General features: G+C 43.9%; 1 protein-coding gene across 1 annotated transcript; it reads right to left on the bottom strand.

Moving 5' to 3' along the window:
- Positions 1–4: 4 nt before the first annotated feature.
- LOC116816327 (neuroblast differentiation-associated protein AHNAK-like) lies at positions 5–2,008 on the bottom strand (the record flags this gene model as incomplete). Its single annotated transcript, XM_032765465.1, has 1 exon — positions 5–2,008. A coding segment is annotated over exon 1 (1,956 nt), but the record flags the coding sequence as incomplete, so codon positions are not given.
- Between the last annotated feature and the right edge of the window lie 6 nt (positions 2,009–2,014).

Raw genomic sequence — 2,014 nt, 5'->3', positions numbered from 1 at the left:
ATTTCCCATCTGGACCTTCAATCTCCACATCAGGGGCGTCTATGTCCACTTTGGGACCTTTGATATCAACTTCTGGGCCTTTCAAATCCCCTTCTAGTTTTGGTACGGAAACATCCACATCCCCCTTCAGTTTAGGACCTTTCAAATTCAAATCAATGTCTGGCATGGAGATTTTAGGAACATTGATATGCATTTCAGGCATCTTAAATTTGGGACCTTTCAGCTTTCCCTCTGGACCTTCAACGTTCAAATCTGGTGTATCTATGTCTACCTTTGGCCCAGAAATATCCACCTCTCCCTTAGGAAGTTTTATATCCACATCAGGGCCCTCCCCTTTGAACCCTGGCATGCCAAATTTAGGCATTTTGAATTTAGGCATTTTGAGTTTACCCTCTGGGCCATGAAGATCCACATCTGGTGCATCAAGGTCAATTTTAGGGCCTTTGATGTCAAACTCAGGCCCCTTCAAATCACCCTCAATTTTTGGAACTGACACATCCACATCTCCCTTCACATTAGGGCTTTTCAAGTGTAAATCGACATCTGGCATGGAGATTTTAGGTGCCTTTATGTGCATTTCAGGCATCTTAAATTTAGGACCTTTCCATTTCCCATCTGGACCTTCAATTTCCAAATCAGGAGCATCAATGTCTACTTTTGGACCTGAGAGATCAATCTCCCCTTTCGGAAGGCTTACATCCACATCTGGTCCCTCCCCTTTGAACCCAGGCATTCCAAACTTGGGCATTTTAAATTTAGGCATTTTGAATTTACCCTCTGGGCCATGAATATCCATATCTGGTGCATCAATGTCAACTTTGGGGCCTTGGAGATGAAATTCAGGGCCCTTCAAATCACTTTCTAGCTTTGGAAGGGAAACATCTACATCTCCTTTCATTTTGGGACCTTTTAAGTTTAAGTCAATGTCCGGCATGGAGATTTTTGGTGCCTTGATGTGCATTTCAGGCATTTTAAATTTGGGTCCTTTCAGCCTTCCTTCAGGACCTTCAATATCCAACTCCGGAGCATCAGTGTCTATCTTGGGACCAGAAATATCCATCTCCCCTTTTGGAAGCTTCACATCCACCTCTGGTCCCTCTCCTTTGAACCCAGGCATGCTGAATTTGGGCATTTTGAATTTAGGCATTTTAAGTTTACCTTCTGGGCCATGAAGATCCACATCTGGTGCAGCAATGTCAACTTTGGGGCCTTTTATATCAAACTCAGGACCTTTCAAATCACCCTCAATATTTGGAACAGACACATCCACATCCCCCTTCACTTTAGGGCCTTTCAAATTCAAATCGACATCTGGCATGGAGATTTTAGGTGCCTTGATGTGCATTTCAGGCATCTTAAATCTGGGACCTTTCAGGTGTCCTTCTGGCCCTTCAATATCCAAATCAGGAGCATCAATGTCTACTTTTGGACCTGAGAGATCAATCTCCCCTTTTGGAAGGCTTACATCCACGTCTGGTCCCTCTCCTTTGAACCCAGACATTCCAAACTTGGGCATTTTGAACTTAGGCATTTTAAATTTACCTTCTGGGCCATGAAGATCCATATCTGGTGCGTCAATGTCAACTGTGGGGCCTTTAAGATCAACTTCAGGACCTTTCAAATCACCCTCAATCTTTGGAACAGGAACATCCACATCTCCCTTCACTTTAGGGCCTTTCAAATTCAAGTCAATGTCTGGCATGGAGATTTTAGGTGCCTTGATGTGCATCTCAGGCATCTTAAATTTAGGACCTTTCCATCTTCCCTCTGGTCCCTGCAGGTCAACCTCAGGAACATGAACATCCAGTTTAGGGCCTCTGATATCAACCTCAGGGCCTTTCAAATCCCCTTCTATCTTTGGTACAGAAACATCCACATCCCCCTTCACTTTAGGGCCTTTCAAATTAAAGTCAACGTCAGGCATGGAGATTTTAGGTGCCTTGATGTGCATTTCAGGCATCTTAAATTTGGGGCCTTTCCATTTTCCTTCAGGACCTTCAATATCAAGATCTGG

The sequence above is a fragment of the Chelonoidis abingdonii genome, unplaced genomic scaffold (genome assembly GCF_003597395.2).
Source record: "Chelonoidis abingdonii isolate Lonesome George unplaced genomic scaffold, CheloAbing_2.0 scaffold2506, whole genome shotgun sequence".
Classification (NCBI taxonomy): Eukaryota; Metazoa; Chordata; order Testudines; family Testudinidae; genus Chelonoidis; species Chelonoidis abingdonii.
This window is presented reverse-complemented; position numbering and strand designations above follow the sequence as displayed.